The following is an 18,441-nucleotide window of genomic DNA, read 5'->3' as shown; positions in this document are numbered from 1 at the left end:
ATCTTTTAACAAGGCAGTCAGTCATTCAGAATGGAACCAAGTGCCCTTGAAAGCAATTTGCAGACATAAAGATAAGGTTGTCCAAAACATATCTTGGGATCCAAGCAGATTTCTTGGTTTAAACTTCAGAAGTATCCCTAAAAGTGCATTCATTCATAGCTCTTTGCACAAGACACAGTCAAGATGCTGCGACGCTTACCTTAGTTTCTGTAGCTTAGCATTCCCATAAGTAACAAGAACATGGTTTGCAAGAGCCATTGAATAAAAGTATTTATTTTAACATGTTTGCAGAACCACACATACAAAGTTCTCACCATATCTGTGAGCAAATTACCCTTTTACCCCATATCTACAGATGTAAAACATTTATTTACTTGCACTACAAAATAAAGTAGATCTGATGTCAAGTCACCATCACTCATCATATCAGTATTCTTGCTTCGTTACTATGAAGGTTTGAAGATTGAAATGTTTTCACAAGCTGATATGCATATTAAATAATCAAAGGTAATTCTTTCAAGAAGAAATCCATATTACCAAGCTGTTGCTAGTTATAATAAAATATGAAATGGTATAGAAACACGCTTAAAGTGCGTTACTGCATCTAAATAAATAGCAGCATTTATGCCTCTTCAAAACAGAGGACCTGACGAGGAAGGGATAGTAACCAGGACAGAAGTATTTTGCCCTATAAAAAGAAAACAAAATGAAAAAATATGCAAGACAAAAGCCTTGTGTCATTAGCCTATAAAGATACAGCTTAATAACAAGGGCTTCATACATACGAGACAGAAGGTGTCCTTCAGAAGTCCAGAGGACACAATGGCAGAACCTCCCTACATCTATTGAAAATATACACACCCACACATAGGCTTCTTTGGGATTGCAAGAAGTATCTCCCATTTAACCATTGCCTAGCACAGGCCATTATATAAATATAAGCCTGTAGTGATTGACAAGGCAGTTTTTATCAAGTTTATCACTGGCAGCAGATATTACATCAGTCTGATAAAATCAAGAGGATTCCAACGCAGTAGTACATTAAGTTCACGGCTTTCTTCGCCTAAAAAAGGAAAGAAAAAAAGCCACAAACAACTTTCAGACTTTACACAGCAGCAGTTTTCCTTAACAGTAGTCAAGAGCCTATTTACTTATTCTGCTGTATACATCTCACACCTCCTATGCTAAGAAATGCAACAATTAACACAAGAAAGCTAAAGAGCTTATTTATCAAGAAACACTTGTATTTTGCTTTCTTTTTTAGGCAACCATGAGCATAAAACAAATTTTTATTTAAATTACTTAATAAGTTTTTAATACAAGCTCCAACTCAACACAGAGGCAAACTAAAGGATTTACTACTGTATTACAAGGCTGTAAGTAGCAGTAGCCACCTTGAGCAGGTCCCAGTTTCTAATAAGAGATGTAATAAAGTATATGCTAACATGATGAGAGGCACAAATTTGTCACCTTATCTGGAAGAGGGATTACTGGTTTCAGATACTCTCCAAAATATCCTTCCACCGTAGTTCTAAACTTTTTGGATTCCAAATGCAGTAAGTTTAGTTGATTTTGGCTTCATAGAAACCTCTCTCTTGCCTGTAAACATCTCTTGCAAAACTGCAAATTTTATTCCCCTGAGCTGAATAGGTGACTTCCAGAGCACTGCCAGCATCTATGTGCAAGAGGGCAAATCTGGATATTGAATTCTGTTCTGCAACACCTAGTTTAACAAAACTATCTTATTTGAAGCATTTCTTTTGTCAATAAAGTGTTTTGTTAGACATGGGGGCTCAAGTGTTGGGCACTAGCCTTACAAACTGCAGGATCATCTGGACCTTTTGCTAGAAATCGGGACTTCTGATTTGGTAAGCTTGCATTTATGTGTGCAACTGCCACTGATCCCACCATGGGAAAGAATGATAAGACAGCCCTGAGGAATTCAGACTGTTATCTATGCATTTGAAAAAGCGGAAAGTTTCTTCTAGCATGACTAGAGTCCATGCTTCCTTAGCAGGTGCCTTGACAATTACACAGCAGGTAGCAGCTGGAATATGAGCTACATTCAAGTATGCCATTAGGTATATCCCACAGTTGCCTCGGTTTCCTCCTCCCTAAACCATACTGAAATGAATAGTAAGGTATTTGTAATCTTATTTAACTTAAATTTATCTAAAGATATAAAAATGAATACATTTTACTACATCAGCACCTGACAGAGGCTAAGGAGGCAGAAGAAGAGGGAATACAGCTTAGTACCTTGTCCTTGCAATCCCTAACCCTATGCCAGTCTGGACCTACTAGGCATCCTACAGTTCCCACCTTTTCACAGTCAAGATAGCACAAGATCAAACTTGACATTCTGCTCACTACACTGAATGCCAGACTTTGACCCAGAAGACAAGTTAATATTTCTGCTTAGAGTCTCCTACCGATCTACCCTGTCACCAGTTTCCAACATTGAATAAGTCTGCTTATCCTACAGCATTAAGGAGGTATGCACCCCAAACCTAAAGCGGGAAGGGCAGCAAGGTCAAGGGGAGGGGGGGAGTGCTCACTTTAGATATTATCAGGAAAGAGATTGCAATACCCCAGCTACAAAGGAGAGCTGCACTTACTTGGGCTGAGCATGATGCTGATATCCAGGTCCAAGAGCTGATCCTGCCCTCATCTCCACTGCCACGGAACACTGAGAAGACACAGAAAATCAGTCTTCACTGCTAACCCCCCACCTAGCTATCAGCATTTCCCCAAATTCTCATCCAGACCAAGCATGAGATGTCCCCCTTCTTCCTTTTTAGCTTACCCTGGTTTCTACATCAGTCCACTCAGAGTCTGCAGCATCCTCATGTGGGTCAGGATTGGAAGGGGATGATCTTCGCTTTCGACTGAAAGAAGTATATGGGGAAAAAAAGAAGTTACAAGTGTCGTGTATTTTGGCAGATTCTCATACAGGAGAGAATACATTTTATACTTTCTAAATAAATACCTTGGTCTCAGCAGCAGACCAACATTAAAAGCAGCTACAGTATCTATAAAGCCTCTATGAGTTACTTTTACATGATTTCAAGTTAGATGCAACAACTTTATGTTCAATTATTTGGACCAGAAGCAGTTACATATGCAAGATTGGAGTTGCATATCTCCAGCAGTGTCAGAACCTAAAATTAAGACCACAACTCACCCGGTTGGAGATTCTTGCTTTAGAGTCTCTATCTCTGTGAACTGCACAGCCTGTCCACCACCCCTGGTTTTGAAAACATCGCCCTGGAAACAAAAAGCAGTTAAAGTAGTTAAGGTACAGTCACTAGGTCAGTATGATAGCTACAGCACCGGTTTCAAATGAAAACTTAGGTGCTTACAACTGTCATTTCCTTGCAGGTTAGTAGCCAGCTAGCATATGTGCACAAATACACTCTGCCCCGTTGTATATCTTCTCTTATTAAACACAGGACAATAGTGAACACCATCTATTCTGATGATCATGCAAGATACCCATAGAGCAGTCACTATGATGACAAAGATTTCTGTATGATAATGATGACCAAGTAATACTACAGAAAACATGTCATAGGCTTAGTTCCATTCCACAGCATGAACAGATATGTGGTCAGCTATGCAAGCCTTTGCTTTTGGCAGCATCGCTGGAATGTACAAGGTTACCTTACAGGAGTGAGAGCTTTTTTTAAAACTCAAAGAAAAAAGACAATATTGGAAGGCCTGTGACTGTAGGAAAAATAAACCAAAAGCCTCTTGCTACAAATTATGAAGAGGTCTCAGTTTGCCTTAGGTAAGTACAGTCAGTGTTTTGGGACACAAACATTGCAAGCTTTCAAAGTGTAGGCTGTCTCACCAATTTGTTTGTCAGTTGACTACTAGAAATTATGTCCTGGAGCATTTGAGCATCCATCACTGCAGCAAGCTTACTCATACTGCTAGTGGAAATCAAATAATATCACTCCAACAAGACTGACTCCACAAGATTAGCTGCAGCCACAAGTCTAAGAAACTTTCATTACAAATGGATTATTGCATTTTACTAGAGGAAAAAAAAAAACAAACCACCTTAATTACTTTCAAGGAAAAGTGACCGAGATAAACAAGCTTGTAAAGGTTTTTATGAAGTAATGACAAAGTTCAAGAAAAGTATTTTCAGACTCTAAAAGCGCCCTTAAATCCAACTGCACAAAATTTTCAAATCAAATCTCTTAAAAGATTGAGTCAAACATACCCTTTCACAAGCCAGTAAGCCCGTAGCACAAATACATTGCCAGAAATAGGTTTTGACAGGGTTATCACAAGTTTACAACAAAGGCGTTTGCTTTACCTTAATTAGTTTTGTTTCAATCTCCCCATCAGAGGCTAGCTCCTGGTGTGTCAGCATATACTTGTCACACTTAGCTAGTGCCTTTTCACTTGCAGCTGCTACTGTGATGGCATGAGGGACATGTGGCTGCATGACTGTTTCAGTGGGCAGATTAGAGGGTGGCTTATGATCTACCCATCTCTCCCCAGCTGAGCGCGACCGTCTGTGTCTGAGGCGAACTGGAGGTGCATTCTGATCAGAGTGGAAGAGAATCAGAAGAAATCAGCACACAGCAAATCTCTCGGAGGTTATCATTAGCAGAAGTGAACTTTGCAGGTCTGGTTAAGATACGTTTGTATGAAGATCAAAGCTTTATTCCTAAAGTGTTTTCAGAGTGCATCCTGAAAGGCACCATTACCAAGAGCCTTGCATAAAATTATTAACAGATTATTTCTGTGCCAATTCCCATTTCTTGTAAATTTTAGGTGTTATATCCAATCTGTTGCATTCCATACCTAGTAAGAATTTCCTCAAGGAGGATATTCCTCAAGAATATATTATTTTCGGTAATGCTTCTCCTGAGTTTCCAAATCAAAACAGATTGCTACAAACATATTAACCGACCAGAAAAAGAGACATTTGTTTCCATGGATGCATTCATGAATCAAAATGTATTTTTGAGGTAGCAAAGGAAGCAGACTGAGTATGGATTGCCAACATCTCTAAAGGACGCAAGACCTCATAACATTTCTGAGTAAATAGAGCAGAGGAAGCATCCCCTGTGCTAGTGCTATCACTTCTGAACTCAGCTGTTGGAAATCCATGAAAAATGATTGAAGTTCTTGTATTTTTATTTTATGAACGTTATTGTCAGTTGCTCAGGAAAATCAGAACATTCTGGAAACTTGTTTAAAAACAAAAACCTGGGTCTCTTCAAGATCTTTGAATGGGCTGTTGAAAGAGTATTTGTAGACTCTCTCTGTTCCATTTACACACTAATTTGAGACACCTCTGAATCATGGTGAGGTCAATATCCCAAACCTATGAATGCAAATCCCATCCACTGTATTTTCAGATGATGAGCATCAATTAGGACTTCTTTGACCAACAGACAAGAGATTGGCTGCACCCTCAACAGATAAACCTCTTACAAGGCTAAAGCAGCTCTTAAAAATTAAACATATACAGGGAAGTGTGGCTTTCAGCAAAAAATCTTCCATTAAAATAAAAATAATAAAAAAAAAACCCAAAACCAAAAACCCAAAAAAACCAAAACCACAAAACACACTTCAGTACTTTCTTCCCTCACTTTTAGTGGGCAAGTACTTATTTCCATTGACGGCTTTTTGAAACAATTCTGCCAAGGTGCCTTAGAAGTTATGTTGTAAGGAGAGGGCATGCTACTACTGGTCACATTTTACTGTGGCAGAGACCACATCCCTTACTCTGCTGACAGTGGTTCATGTATTAGTTGGAATAGCATTTGCTTAAAAGCATGTCCCTGACTTCAAAGGCCCAGCAAGTGACAGAAATCTTGAGAATACTCTCAAAAATGAATTGTATCATGATAAACTTTCCTCCTCTTTAGAAGCTCTCTCAAGAGGCTGGAGTTGTACAATTCTCTTTGATTTACCTGAGCCACTGCGACACCACTATAACGTGATAGAGACGCCACCAATACAAACATTTGCATGCACCAGTTTAATGAAGAAAAAGTCTCCCACCTGTAAGCAAAGTCCCCAGTTTTAACGCAGATGTGAAAGTTAGGGAAGACTATTCTAAGAGAGTGAAAGTTAACAGTCACACAAGTGAGATGTTTGTCCAAGCACTATGTCCAGCAGACATTTGCAGATACAGCTTATAAGACCACCTTTTAAGCTGCCCAAACAGACTATGGTAAATTACAGGCTGCAAGATAGATCTGAAGAGACACACACAAGTTAAAACACAAGAACATTCATAGCTAGAGAAAAAGTCTAGCTAGTTCAGCATTCCTTACCAGTGCCATCTAGGTGCCAGCAAGAAATACACACACTGCTTTTAAGGAGTTTCCAAACGTCAAGTTAAGAAGTCAAAGAGAATGAGTAGACTCAATTTCGAAACAGTACTGTCCTATGAGAAATACATTTAGGGGAAAACTCCAATCTATGTTAGGGGTGCTCAATGTAAGGGAGCAGTTGTAATGAGCTTTTAAGTCAGACTAAGCAATGCTACGTTAACTTTTGACAGGAGCAGCACTAACCCTGCAGCATTGATCCTCTTCTATTTCTAGCTCATCTCTACGCCTGGGAACCTCAATGACTCCAGTCCAGCACATCCCTCGCCTTCTGTCTGAGGTGTTATAGTCTCTACTTTGTTCTGGTTCTTGTTGTCTACTCCTTGCATTAGAAGTGCCACTGGTATGCTTGTGCGAAGGGGTTTTCTGCTCCCATTCCATAACACAGGATGCCACAGAAATGCTGCTACAAGAATTAGAACGTCTGTGCACCTGCGGGTTGCTCATGTGCCGCTGTTAGGGACCCAAGTAATAAAGTTACTAGAAGGCTAGAGAGAACAGGAAAGAAATTAGCAAACATACAGAACTGTCAACTTATAAGGCAATAAAACAATGAATACTGACAATGTGCAGGATGCCAATTCAGCTATTCAAGCTTATTGTTTTGGAGCGGTATTGTGTTGCAGTGACAGCATTAAGAATCAGCTATTCCTCCAATACTAGAGTAGCATTAGAAGGTAGGAGCACGAATAAAGAGCACTGATAAATACAACAGGAGACAAAGAATTCAAAGCAAGTTTAAGTTATGCAAATTCTGTGCTTGGGAACTATTTTCTAGCCTCTGAAGAGAATTGGCCTGCATTTCAGTTCATTCTTATAAATGTGCTTTTCCCTATGTCAAGAAGTGTTTTAAAGGCAACTTACGGGTGCTGGTGAAGGAGACACTGATCTCTGAACAGTCTTCTCTCGGTCTCTCTCCCGTGAAGGTCTCTCTGGTTTTTCATTTTTTGGTTCAGTAACAATAGCCTTCAGCTGCTTCAGTTTTTCATCTTTGACCCAAAGTTTATTCTGCATCTCCAGCTGCTTTGCTGCTACACGACGCTCCTACAAAGACAAGTGAGGACAAGCATGAAGTACGTTACATGAAAGCACAAGCAATTGTGCTGAAGGTTTGAAGGGAATTGCATATTCCACGTGGAATGAAATTCTTCCCCACTGAGATACAAGCTATTGGAGATAACAACGTATCAAGCTAAAGACTTTCCAGATTATAAAATAATACATTTGATGCCATAACCATTTTGCTTCCTAAATTATGACAAATGGAAACATGTCTAACTATAGTTCTATCAATCATCCTGAACTAGTAAACAGTCCTGCAGTAGTAAGAGTTAATCCCTCAGATTTCCTTTCCTTATTGCTTGTCAAGTGGATAGCTGAGCAAGAGTTTACATGAGGATAAAGGGGAAACCCTGTCACTAGGCTTCTACTGAGAACCCACAGAACAAGGGAATCACTCCTTAGAGTGCCACTAACCCAAAAGAACAAATTCTAGACATTGAAATGAAGTGACACAGTGCTTAAGAGGGCTGCTCTAACTGCGCCGAAAGTCCTTGAGGAATTTATCTTATCATACCATATTTATAAAATTTAATTTCAAAATGTCTGTTCCATGTCCATAATTAAAGCCAAACACACCTCCATTCTTAATGGTACTACTATATAAAAAACCATCACAAAAACAAGCCAGCCAGCTCCCCCCAGCATTGCTCCATTACCCATTTCTAATAAATATGGCAGTGTACTTACACACTCCTTCTCCCATTTCATAGTTGTTTCTGCCACCATGCCTTGCAATCGTGCTTCCAATCTACGCTTGTCAGAAGCCTGACGTTGCAATTTCTGGCTCTTGCTTTCTAGTTCTTGCTGAAGATTACGCTTGTCTTCTTCATAAATTGTTGCGGTTTTCTCCAAAATCTCAATCTGGAGGAAGAGAGGAAGGACTTGGCTATGCTTTTTAGAAGTGCAACCATCTACGCCCAGAATTGCTAGTTATATTTGACTGTTAACATATACTAGAATATATTAGCTGTTGTACAAATACACCCAGAGAAATAGTCCACATTCCAAAAGGTTTCAGAAATTTTACAACTTTAAGTTGCCCTTCTTAATGTATTTAGAAAAGTCTTACCTCATAAGAAAAGCAAAAAAACTAAGTGTTCAGTAAAGTTCCCCACAAAATACTTCTAATCTTTTTTCTGATATCCATCTTGCAAGCAACTTCAGATGTCCAGAAGCTTGCTAAATGGTACACAGAAAATGCGTTTTGTGCTTAGTTTTAGACAATGAAAAGAACTGACCTTGTATTCCAAAGTTTTAATTTTCTTCTCCAGGCGTTCTAGCTCCATTTTCTGTCCTGCTATTGTTTTCTCTTTCTCAGACAGTTTCCCTTGAATATAGTTTTCCTTGGATACAATACTGGAGTCAAAATCTTGCAGCATTGTTTTAAATGCAAGCACTGCAAGAGAATTGATATTTTATCTTCTCACCATATCTCTATAATATCAAAAGCAGTTCTGTTTTTCTCCTACCAATTTAACACTACCAGCTATTTCATTACCTCAAAAAAAAAAAGGGGGGTTTTAAGTGGTCAATCTAGACAAGATTCTTATCTCATGTTGGCACAGAAGAGATCCCTTGAGTAGCAGTAATAAGGGCGCCAAAAAAAAAAATCTAGTTCCACACTGATATTCAAATTCTTACCGTTTTTGGCAAACTCCTCTGACAACATTTGTCGTAGTTTATGGCGTTTTTCCAGGACTTCAATAAGCTTTGGAAGTGTTTGATCATCATTAACATCCAATAGCTCACATGAAGGCAATGGCGGAAAGTTCTGCAAAAACATTTCTGAAACAGATTGCTCTTCTGTTTCTGCAAGATTAAAGCCAAGAAAGTCTGTCAGCAAGCTACAGAACAGAAAAATTCCATTTGACAATGCACACCCACAGATCATTCATTCCACAGTACCATGAAGCAGACAGAACTTAGAATAATTAATGATAACTAGAAGTTTTCAGAGGAGATAATAGTGTGGAGAAAAAAATTAAATGTGGCATTCTTGATTCATTGCTTTATAAAACTTCCAGACAACTCTTGATTTCTAAAGTAGGCCCTAAGCATACAGAAACATCAAAATATCATCTTCAGCCCAATTTCCTTTCAGGAGCTGCAATAATGGGACCATGAATTCAGCTCATCACCAATAACAAAGAATTACCTCAAGACATATACAGCAACTGGGTTTATACTACAAGTAGCACTGCAGTATGAGAAGAGCAATGCCTATTGCAGAGAAGACACACAACTAGCAGTTAGGTGAAGTTCCTTTTGCAGTTCCAAGGCTCAAATAATTTGCTTTAAAATTGCCTTCAACTCCTAACAGAAAAAACTGTGCTGTAATCTCCTGCATTCCAGCATTTACCTCCATTTATTGGGCCACCCCGCATCTCCAGTTTCCGGGAGAGTTCCTCTCTGAAGGCCTGATTCCTAAAGCGCCGTCCTGGTGTTAAGCCACAGAGCGGTCTATCAACAGGTCTTGCAACTTCAACTTCCTGGGTCATTTCTGCAAAGCGCATGACTTGCTACAAAAGAACAAAAGCAAGCTTAACAACAAAACTAACCAGAAGCAGTCCAATATAAGTTTGAAAGTGATATTTTTAGGTCAATATTAGAGGAGACATTATCAAGCTATAATCTCAAGTAGTTCCCAGCTAGATAGCTTGTGATTCTAAAGTGGAGCATCCAGAAACCTTCCCGTAATACCTCCCCGACCTCAGTCCCAAGGAACCATGAAACCGACTGTGCAGATAGCTGAAGTTTTGCAAGTACTGTCATAGTAGGGATTAAGCACCTAAATATGGCTATTTGGACTTCTGCAGATAAGAGAAACTTTTCCTATTTTACAAGCAAGTAGCAGTTGTCATTTTTAAGAGGAAAAACAAGACTTAGAGGGCACATTTGCCCTACAATATTGTATTTGATTACCTGATGTGCCCAAACAACAAAAATTATCTTTCCTCTCCTCTACTAAAGAAGTACAAGAATTCAGTGATAAACATGAAAAAGAGGAAGGAATGAGGTAAGATCTGCAAGGAAGTTACCAAGCTTTCCTCGTAGTCCTCAGCTTTAGGGTTAACACACACAATCATACGCACTTTTCCTTCACCATCAAAATAGTTCTTGAAGAGATGAGTCAGTTTGGAATCTCTGTACGGAACCATCTTAAAATAAAGTAAATGAAAGATCTAGTAAGCTTTCATTATACCAGATCTTCATCAAATCAATAGATAATTAGATAATGGGTTGCATACCTTATTTGTTCCATACATCTGGTTTTCCCGTAGAACTTCTATACATGTTCTTAATGTCATTAGTGACTGATTAATATTACCTAAAAAAAAAAAAAAAAAACAAAAAACAAAACACAAACACAAGACAAAAAAACTCTATAAGCAGCCATTTGGATCATGTTCCCAAATTATTTAGCAGCTTACTTAAGAATAAATTGCCTGGACTTAAGTTATTTGTAACAAATATAACTACTCTAATTAACTGAAGTATCAGAATAACTGCTACTAAAAACTTTTGGTTTCCAAACTGGAGGATTTAAGGTCATCAGATCAGACAACTGAACATCATAACAGAACCATTCAATTCTTCCTATGATGTGTTTACTAGGAGACAAGACTAACATGAGCATATATTAGCACATAAAATTACCAGGCTCTCTAAAAGGTGGTACATACCTGCTTCTCGCAACCTGTTACCTTCAGCTTTTGTTCTATTAGTTCTTTCACTTCCAGCCAGATCAACTAAAGACAGCTGGCTTAAAGTGATCTGTTCTTTCTCCTGTTACAGAAAACAAATTATGTTAGGCTAATGATTAGCTCTATATTCCTTCTAACAGGGTGGTGGTGGGGGAACACCCCACCCCCCAAACCTAAACCAGCATGCACACTTAAAAAGAATGTGTTGCGTCTTTAAATAAAGACTGAGGGTGTTTTTCTAGCCCTTAGTGCAAGAAGCTGTGCACCACTAGCTTTTTTTGTGAACAAGTTTAGCAGATCCCTTCTGTCTTGGGCCACAAGATAGATATAACAGCTGTGCTCATTCAAATCCTTCAAGTTTATGATTAGCAGTTTTTGCTCAAAAGAAGTAGAGGTAAAAATCAAAGGAATAAGCAGCTTCGCACTCTATTTTAACGCCCTACTTTCAATCTGTCACAGACTCGAACTTTGATAATTTTGATTTCCTTCAAAGTGAAATTGCTAACGCTCAAGACACAGTAACTGTTTCAGTAGGCCATGCTGCAAGGCTCACCACCTTTTCTAACCCACATATATACATGCATACGCGCGCAGAGCTCTCCTTTTAATGTCCTCCCCTGGAATTCACCTGTAGCACATTATCTCCATCTGCATCCAGGGGTGCCTGAGCCAACTTTATTATAAAAACACTGTGAGAGCGACTAGATTCTCGATTCAGCTGAGTGTTTGCAATACGCCGCTTCTTTTGACCTGTTTAGAACAACAAAAACAATCCCTCCAAAAAACTGTTTTATTTAACAGACTTGCCACCTGGCAAAGCCAATTCTGTTTTCAGCATAATATCATAAAGGATTACACATCTGTACTGAATTTAAGAAGTTATATTCTAAGATTTACCTCTCCAAAACACTTCAAAAGCTTCTTCTGTAGATTTCACCTCTACTTCTGTGCATCCTGTGACATACATGTTGTGATTCTGGTCCTCACGAAGTATTTTGGACTGTGGAGGTCTTAAGGACAAGGAGGAAATAAAACAAACAAAAGAACACTAAAATTGAGTGGAGTTTTCTGTACAACATCGTGTCATGCAAATTTTCTTTTGTTTAAGTACAAAATTGAGACTGGACATGTCAATTATCCGTACAGCAGGTGGAAGAGGAAGTACAAGTACATGGACACACATTCAGCCAAGATTAGTTACACTTCAGCTACTGCTTTAATTTAGAAGTTAGGTTTAATTGCAATTCTTATTGGAAATCATGGGTTTGGGTGGCAGCTATTGTTTTTCTACATGCGTACAGAAGCAAGATGGCTTCAACAGCGTTCTATATTCGCTAGTAAAGCAAGAAGAGATAGGGAGTCTGCATTTATTTTCTGCTTCTACTAATAGGAAATTTCACTTTTCAATATTGGGAATAATATGCTTATGCACATACATAAAGTCACCATTTCGCACAGGAGTGTTGCAATTGTTCCACCTACCAAAAAGACAGGGTTAAAAATATTAAGATTTTAGACACAAGCTGAATGACTTGTCATATATAATATACTGTTGTTTCCATAAATAGAAATAATCCCAGATTCTCCGTAGGCTGATTTTTGGACATAAGCACAATACTAAACCAAATAATTTTATTATTCTTTAAAAAGCATTCACAGACATTCAAACCCTTTTCAAATCAGTACCCTGGAGACAGCTTTTGAGGTTTCAGAGACATAGCATGTTTTGCTGTAGATAGTCTTTGTAAATCAGCCAACTCTTTAATTAACACATGTACCGTTGGACAGGCATAGGGTTTTCTTTAATGGATTTAGAATTTTTAAAAAATGTATTCTAAGTTCAATTTGCAGACTGTTTTTTCCAACAGTCTCAAGATTTACCGATTTTAGACATCAGCTAAATACACACCTTTCCAAAAAATACTCGGAATTTCATTTATAAGACAATTCATTTCTGTTTTTATGGAAATTACTAACATCAAGTGAAATAATATGCAAACTTGCATTAACTGTAAAGCAACAACAAAATAGCTACATTTGCCCAACACGCTGTTTCCAGGAAAAGTGTCAGCTAAGGAGTGGCTTACTCTACAAGTTGCAGTCACCTGCTAGGAACAGTACTCACAGAATAGCACAAATAGACTTAGAATCTCAGTGGGATACAACACACTGCCTAACAAATTAAATATTTGCTTATTAATCTCCCATTATAATGGGGAAGGCAGCACCAAGTCTTAGCAGCAACAGAACAACCATCAGTACTTGGCACACTTAAATACTATTGTCTGGATTCCTTTGCCATCACCTTTTTCACGTGGTTTTTTTAGGTGATTCCCATGAATTGAACCAGACTCGCCAAGACTACAGCTGTAAAAACACTATAGTTCCCCCCAAAGCATAACTGAAGTAGGAGTAATAGTATTCATAAAACTAACTTTGGTTTTATAGGCTCAAAGGGAGCTTCCTCCAAGAGGTCATATATGTAGTTGTTGTAGATCTCAATATAGGAGACAAAGACACTGTAGACATTATCTTCATCAACTTCTTCCACTTTGCAATGATCTTGCACATTGATCATATCAGCAAATTCTGGATCTATTTGCCGCCTGTTGAACACACACAATAAGTGATTGTAATGGAGCATCCACAGCTAGCTAACATGTCAGACAGGGACTACACAGTTAAAAAGCAAGTCTACTAACAGATAGCGTGATTTAAGTATGGAAGTGCTCACACTAGCAATTAACAACAATCCATCCAGTCTCATTAGGTTAAAAAAAGCACTCTGAAAATTTTAAGTAGATAAACTTTCATCTGACACTGCTGTACTCAGCTGCATTAAGAAATGCCTTGCAAAATTCCTGGATAGTCAGCATTTCTATGCTCCATTCAGAAATCCCACTATTTAGCAAAATATCCCCAAGTTTAACTTCACAGTATTTTACTCATGGGTTAACAGGTACAAAAAAATAGACTTCTGTTGCCTGATTCTAAGTCTTCTAATCTAAATACTTAATTATGCAATTGCTCAAACCACATGAAATATACTAGCTTTCCATTAATAATTTTATTTTCTTTCTTCAAGGGAAGGATAAAGAGACCAAGGTAACTTAAAACCTCAATTTCAGAACAACATTTACATTGACTAAATTCATTCTGCATGTTACAATAGTTACTTACTTGCCAGATGGAGTTTTTGGAACAGGCATAGCATCTCTTTTCTGGCGCTCTAATAGAGCATCTACTTCACACTGAACATCCACACCATTCTTGTCATCAAGCTTGAAAACCTGAGCAGTGAGTATGTTTAGACAATATAATGAAAAACACTAGAGAACATAAGGTGTTAGCCAGCAAAACAAATTACTTGATCAAGCTGTCTAGCAACCAGAAAATACCATGCCCCTCACTAATGCTTGATCTGCTGGCTAAAGCAAAGTAGATCTGACAGATAATAGGTATTTCCAAGATAACAGTATTTCTTAAAAGCTCCCAAGCTAGCATGCTACCAAGGAAAAGACTTTCAGTACTATTTCAAATATATTTAGATACCCAAAATCCAGAGATGTTTGACCACAAGAAAAGCCTCACATCATCATGCCCTGTATTATTTTAGATATGGTTTCCTGGGGCTTTTGTATCTTGTGGCGGGATTTCATTCTGTAACTCAGCTTCCTCTTTCCCTTTTTATTGTTTTAAAAAAGTTAATTAAAGAGTGAGTGGCAATTATAAGGATAGCCAGACTGTACATCTTCATGAAACATCCCTCCTAGCTGCTATGCCTGCCTCCTTAGCCTTACTCTCCACATCTCATGGGAGTGGGGTGGTTTTTTTTTTTGGTTGGTTTTCTTTTTAAAGTGCTCCAGTCACATGACTGGACAGGAGATAAACACTTTGAACAGAACATTTTGTCTAGGGTTTATAGGCTGTTTTAAGCAACGGCATGAAGAATTTAGTGCAAAACTACTCACAAATCGCTTGGCCTGGAATGGTCCTATGCTGTTGAAGATCATATCCAAACACCGTGGGAGAAGTCCTCCATCACCAGGAGATCCTGTCATGGTGTGTGTTTTCCCGCTGCCTGTCACACCATACGTAAAAAGGAGACCTAGGAGGAACAGGAAAGTCATGCCATCACACTTGCTGTCTCAAAAGAAAGCTCAGTTATAATTACACACCCTGTCTTTCCCAGTGTCAGATGTATTTGGAAAAAACAATGACTCCTTTTGAACAGTTAACTATTCCAGCCCATCAAAGCCACTGTCATCACTAGTGTTTGCATCTCATTGATGGCCACTTCAACTATAACTGACAGTACCTATCATCCTTTCTGGGGAGAGAGCATTTGGAAACCAAAATGGAAGGAAGCCACTAAGTCCCAGGTGTAGAGGGCTCATTTGTTATGACTGTTACTGAGGAGTCTGACATAAGCCAGATACTGCAAGGACAAGCACCATGATATTGAACCATGCCCAGGAGATCAAGCCCTACAAATTGATTTCTGTGGCCAGTCTTTATGCAGGTAAGTCATCCCTTTCTGCAGAAAAAAAGCTTCTCCAGTTAATGGTGTACAAAAAGATGAGACCTTGACACAAGTAACATGCACATCATAACAAGGGTAAATAGGTTTAGAAGTAATGAAAGACAGGAAGACCTCCCAAGGATGTTGTATAGGGGAGCTATTCTCATTGCAAACAAGGTGTACATGTTTTTAGCTAGGCAAGCTAGGAAACCTTGAGACGTGTGAAATCATAGCAATATAAGAAACTGCATGGTAGACATACAGAAAAGTGGTAGAGAATAAGTACTTGCTTACCATTTTTCCCACGAATGAGATCTTCCACTAGAGGTTTAGCCACTACATTGAAGAGCTCCTTCTGAACAACAAGGGTGCCAAACACTTCTTTAAATGAATACTGTGTCTGAAGAAAATAAGATACACTGTCCTAAGCCTTAAGTTTCCCTTTAAGAAGTCCATTGTTTCAAAGTGCTTTGTTGTTTCATACCTTAGAACTGCTTTCCGTCAGCTTACCAGAATGATAAAGATTCTACTTTAGGATTATACCAGTGTTTGAACATGGGCAGTTGCTCCAGTGTAACTACTCTGAGAATAAGCTATGCATAATGAAGAGTAGCAACTGTCTCATTTTCACAGAGCTCAAGTCCAGAAATAACCGTAACGATCACAAAGCCTGGCATCCCAGTGACTAGAGAATCTCACAATTTACAGCTTCAAGCTTGAATTTCTGTTTGTGCTCCCACCATAATCTACACAAGCGCTGGGCAAAGGAACACCCACAGTGGCCACAGTCGAGTTGTTCCAGTATTTAATCATTTTGTTTTAAGCTTGTGTCTTTTCCAGTCTAGCCTCAGTTTCCAGTCATAGGTTTTCAGTATACTTTTTTTTATTTTGATGAATCTGGTCACTTTTCAATCAAAACACCTCCGTATATAAATATCTGAATTGTAAAGTTTTGAGCAAAGGTTTGTTTACCAAACTTTTAATTAATCTTTGCCTATTTTATTAAAGCCTTTGAAGATCACTTTATGTACTTCCTATAAGAATTTCCATGCTGAAATCAGAAACAAAGTATTCTACATCTCAACTAACTCCCCCCCACCCCCGAAACACCATTACCTTGCAACATTTTGACTTACAGCACTGTGTTGGCAACCTGCGGTAAACTGTTGCACTACCAAATCATATTCTGTGCTACAATACTCTGGCTGCTCATTCTGTATGCATGATCTAAAGCCTCCTTTTCTAGTAAACATTTGCATTGATCAAGTAACCATATGAACTATCCCGTGACCTGCTGCCTACTCTTCCACAGTTCATGACATTTTAACACTTTGTGCACATAACCTACAGCTTCACCCCCCGCCCCCGTATTCTGTAAATAAGGAAACATATTGCTTTTTGCCCAACTTAATTTTGGGATAAATCAACCGTTAATTCATTTGTGTCTGATTTAGCTTAGAGCTGGTTTCTTTCAATTAATCCTACATAGAAAGGTCCTTTGAGCAGTCTAAATGTTTGCCAGCTTTGCTTTTGTTCTTCTCACCCTCCTCCTCCGCCCTGGAGAAGCAGCCTTGTCGTATATGGAGAATATATTTGATGGCTAAGGGTGCATTTTTGCTCTAGATGGTTTCCTGGGTTTGAAAATTTGCTTTTCTAAGTGCACAAACTGCTGATTTGCACACTGCAGGAGACACCCCAAGCCAGCGGAAAACAGCCACAGCAGGGAAAAGGACCTCGATTCCCTAATTGCAGGCAGGCCCTTCAACCACTCACTGCTCCAAGGCAGAGGGCACACGCTCGCGGATTCCTCCGCTGCCCAGCCCCTCCCGCCCCAGGCCGTTACCTCCCGGTACTCCCCGTTGCGGAATATCCTGTATCCGTCGGGCGGGTGGATCTGAACCGTGGTCTCGTTGATCACCTCGATGCAGCACTCCTGGTCCGGGCGGCTGAGCGGCCGCACCCTGCAGTACACCTGGGGAAGGGGACGGGGCAGGGGGGACACACAGAGAGCCCGTCGTCCCTCAGAGCAGCCCCGAGGGGCGGCAGCAGGCCGAGCCCCCAGGGACCCCCCCTCACCGGGGGCCAGCGACCCCTCCCCGCCCGGCGCCCCCGCCTCAGTCGAGGCCGGCGGCTCCTCACTCACCCCCACGGGATCCTTCAGGCTGGGGTTGGACGGCTTCTTCACCGCCGGCCTCCGCGGCGTCTTGGCCCTACTGGGAGAAGGGGGGAGGCGTGAGGGCCGAGCCGGGCCCCGCCGCCGGACAGGGGCTGGGGAGGGGGTTGAAGGGGTGGGGGGGCGACTTACGCCGCCTTCATGTCGCGGAGAGCCGCTGCGGGCGGAGCTGAAAGTCGCGATAGAGGCGGGCGCTGCCGTTCAAGCTCGGCGCTGCCTCCGACCGGCCGCCCGCGCGCCCGCTGCGATTCAAATCAAACCAATCAGCGGCCGCGGCCCCCGCGAGCGTCACCGCGCAGCGCGCGCCGACGTAGCGGCGACGCCCTCCACCCCAGCCCCGCCCCCTCCCGGCGGCGCAGGCAGCAAGCGTTGCCATGGCGACGTCAACGGGCGCCGCCCGCAGGCGCGGGCGCCCCCTGCTGGTGCCGGCGGACCCGGGGCGGGGTTGGGGGGGGCGGCGAGCCCCGGTTCCGCGGGCCTGGGAACCCCGAAATCAAGTGGGACCGGGCCCGCGGGGAGCCCCGGCGGCCCCGGGGCCTCGCTGCGGCCCGTGGCGGTCCCCGGGGCCGGGCTGGGGGAGCTCCCGCCTGGGGGTGGGCCCAGAGCTGGGCCTGCAGG

The 18,441-nt window shown here is 40.7% G+C and overlaps 1 protein-coding gene across 2 annotated transcripts; it reads right to left on the bottom strand.

The window, feature by feature from the left end:
• Positions 1–259: 259 nt before the first annotated feature.
• KIF23 (kinesin family member 23) lies at positions 260–18,060 on the bottom strand. 2 transcript variants are annotated; one of them, XM_075044692.1, is made up of 24 exons: positions 17,956–18,023; positions 17,794–17,860; positions 17,494–17,622; positions 15,945–16,050; positions 15,100–15,236; positions 14,309–14,418; positions 13,564–13,734; positions 12,565–12,606; positions 12,026–12,138; positions 11,757–11,878; positions 11,108–11,210; positions 10,673–10,752; positions 10,463–10,582; positions 9,784–9,943; positions 9,066–9,233; positions 8,663–8,820; positions 8,112–8,285; positions 7,227–7,406; positions 6,549–6,815; positions 4,328–4,558; positions 3,185–3,267; positions 2,807–2,888; positions 2,619–2,689; positions 260–1,063 (listed from the first exon to the last, which is right to left on the bottom strand). In XM_075044692.1, the coding sequence occupies exons 1-24, from the start codon at positions 17,964–17,966 to the stop codon at positions 1,048–1,050; spliced, it is 2,901 nt and encodes a 966-aa protein (XP_074900793.1). In that variant the 5' UTR covers positions 17,967–18,023; the 3' UTR covers positions 260–1,047. The 2 variants fall into 2 exon arrangements, with proteins under 2 accessions (XP_074900793.1, XP_074900794.1); XM_075044693.1 differs by lacking the exon at positions 6,549–6,815 and having other exon boundaries at positions 17,794–17,863; positions 17,956–18,060.
• Positions 18,061–18,441: the final 381 nt, after the last annotated feature.

The sequence above is a fragment of the Buteo buteo genome, chromosome 13 (assembly GCF_964188355.1).
Source record: "Buteo buteo chromosome 13, bButBut1.hap1.1, whole genome shotgun sequence".
Classification (NCBI taxonomy): Eukaryota; Metazoa; Chordata; class Aves; order Accipitriformes; family Accipitridae; genus Buteo; species Buteo buteo.
Note: the sequence above shows the minus strand (reverse complement) of the source record. Positions and strands in the feature narration are given on the sequence as shown.

Excerpts from the sequence above, each read along its gene's own strand:
- KIF23 (XM_075044692.1), bottom strand. Across the intron at positions 8,821-9,065 it reads AGAGGAGTTTGCCAAAAACG|TGCTTGCATTTAAAACAATG; the intron begins GTAAGAATTTGA and ends ATTCTCTTGCAG. Across the intron at positions 8,286-8,662 it reads TTAAAACTTTGGAATACAAG|ATTGAGATTTTGGAGAAAAC; the intron begins GTCAGTTCTTTT and ends CTCTTCCTCCAG.